The sequence below is a fragment of the Condylura cristata genome, unplaced genomic scaffold, assembly GCF_000260355.1.
Source record: "Condylura cristata isolate star-nosed mole 26May11 unplaced genomic scaffold, ConCri1.0 scaffold00001, whole genome shotgun sequence".
Lineage (NCBI taxonomy): Eukaryota > Metazoa > Chordata > Mammalia > Eulipotyphla > Talpidae > Condylura > Condylura cristata.
In genome coordinates this window covers 85135023-85137087 of record NW_004567102.1, presented here as the reverse complement: position 1 = coordinate 85137087, position 2065 = coordinate 85135023, and the positions used below count along the sequence as shown (strand labels likewise).

The window sequence follows — 2065 nt, the reverse complement described above, 5'->3', positions numbered from 1 at the left end:
CCTCCACTCACAAGCAAGCGGCCTCAAGCAAAGATTCTACTCTGGCAGCAAAGTCTGGGGAGAGCAAGTGAGACTGGGGGTGGCAGCATCAAGCGTGTGAGCGAGCTGGAGGCTGACCAGGACCAGGGCCAGGACAAGGCAGGCTGGGCGGCGCCGGCCCTTCTCGACAGCCGCCGTAAGGTGGAACATCAGCAAGGGGAGCAAAGATGGCGACGACAGGATTTGGTCCCTAAAAGAAAAGGTTCCGAGGCAACTTAGTTGTGCGCTTTTAGTACAGCGATAGGGAGCGTTCGCTGTGAGGTATCACTCTCCACTTTAGAGAGAATAAGAGTTTGATCCAAAGTTTTCTGCCATAGACAATTTTTGGACAAGCACTGGGCGGCATTTCCTGAGGGGAATCTCTAAAACCCTGGAGTGGACGACTGCAGGGCCACATGGGATGACCAAGCAGTCAAGGCCCTGGAGCCAGCCCCCGGGGCATGAGGGTGTAAGTAGGTCTTTCTGGTGTGGACCAGGAATGCCCTAACAGGCTGGTGTTAATCTAGTCCTTTCCAAGCTGCGGGCTTCTCCAGGCCAACAGAGCCAGGCGAGCCTGCCCGTGCCCAGCAGCCACAGAGGGCCCACTGCCACAGGTCAGAGGTCATTTAAGGAAGCCTTAGCTGTCCGAATTCAGGAAAAAAGGAGAAGCAATTAATTCTGGGGTATTTTTAGCGCAGGAAAAGTCTTTTTAGTTGTCTCAAGTAAAAACATAAACACATCGAAAGTTAAGAAAACAGACACACATATTCTCTTACATAAGACATAGAGACTTTTTCAAATGGTACAGAAGACACAATACATTAAGAAATGGAAGCAACGTGACTTTGGGGGAGACTAAAACTCCTTTTTAAGAGTTGATGCCATCCTTATAGCTACTGATTCTCTAAGTCATTTAAAACTTCACTTTAAAAAGTGTCTGCACAGCTAGAGAGCACACCGGCCACGCCACAAAGCCGGCTTCACCTGTGCAGGCGGCTGCGAGCTCACGCCCGGGGCCCACACAGGTACGGGCCGCCACCTACAGTCCACAGTATTCAGTCTTCTTTGTCCTAAGAAGCTTAAAAACTTCTTTTCGGCCCTCCCTGGTGGCGCCGCAGGTTAAAGCACAGCACTGAGAAGCTGAAGCCACTTCAGCATGAGTTCGATCCCCGCCTGCCCCTGAGGCGACCACAGGGCGCGGCAGACCTCTCCTGACCCACCCGCTGCTCCCCTCAGCAGTGGACTTCGTGGATCTGCCTGTTCTGTCCCCCACTCTGTCTCTGGTGAAGCCTCTCACCCTCCGCATCTCTGGTCTGTACCCCAGTTCTGTACGAATAAATAAATAAATCTTTAAAAAAAAAACTTAAAAAAAAAAAACTTCTTTTCAAGAAGAGGGGAAAATGTACTTGGGATTTATGACAATTGAAAGAAAGCAGAAACCAGTGGCACGCCCCAGTTCCCGCAACAGCAGTCTGGGGAGACAGTGAGGGGGGGCATCGCCGTGCACGGGGGAGAGGGAGGGAGACGAGCACAAACCTGCTGCTGTGGGTACTGCATCCCCGCCATGGCCCCTGGCGCCCGGCCCTGGATGCCGATGGGGTACCGCTGAGGGCCGGGGGGCCCGTAGGAGCCTCCTGGGTAAGGGCTGCTCTGCTGGGGCTGAGCATGAGGGTTACTGCCCATCCCGTACAACTGAGGCCTCTTCATCACCATGGGATCCATCGGGCTGCCCTGTGAAGAGATCAACCAAGAAGAAGCTTATTACGCCGGAATTTATTGCAACGGCAGAAAGTTCATTGCACATTAAAAACACAGACATCTGTCCTTACTTTGAAAATATTAACAGTAACTGACCCCGAACAACATCAAAGGGAAAATCTAGGTGAATTTAAGACATTAACTTTTCACATTCAGAAAGTTTTTAACAATAAAGGGGATCCCCAAGACCTTGCCTCCTCAGCAGAGAGGGAAATATTCACATCTGAAGGCCCCTCAAGCACACAGGAAGTGGAGGACAGGCCAGCTCCCCAGTCCGCTCAGCTCGAAG

At 51.9% G+C, this 2065-nt stretch overlaps 1 protein-coding gene across 4 annotated transcripts in view; it reads right to left on the bottom strand.

Moving 5' to 3' along the window:
- ARID1B (AT rich interactive domain 1B (SWI1-like)) overlaps positions 1-1749 on the bottom strand; it is a 301215-nt gene extending 299466 nt beyond the window's left edge. For 3 of the 4 annotated variants that reach the window (XM_012722073.1, XM_012722079.1, XM_012722082.1), the window contains exon 1: positions 1555-1743. In XM_012722073.1, the coding sequence (XP_012577527.1) occupies positions 1555-1740 (186 nt within the window). In that variant the 5' untranslated portion in view covers positions 1741-1743. Of the gene's footprint in view, positions 1-1554 lie in introns of all 4 variants that reach the window. The other variant, XM_012722087.1, reaches the window with a different exon arrangement.
- Between the last annotated feature and the right edge of the window lie 316 nt (positions 1750-2065).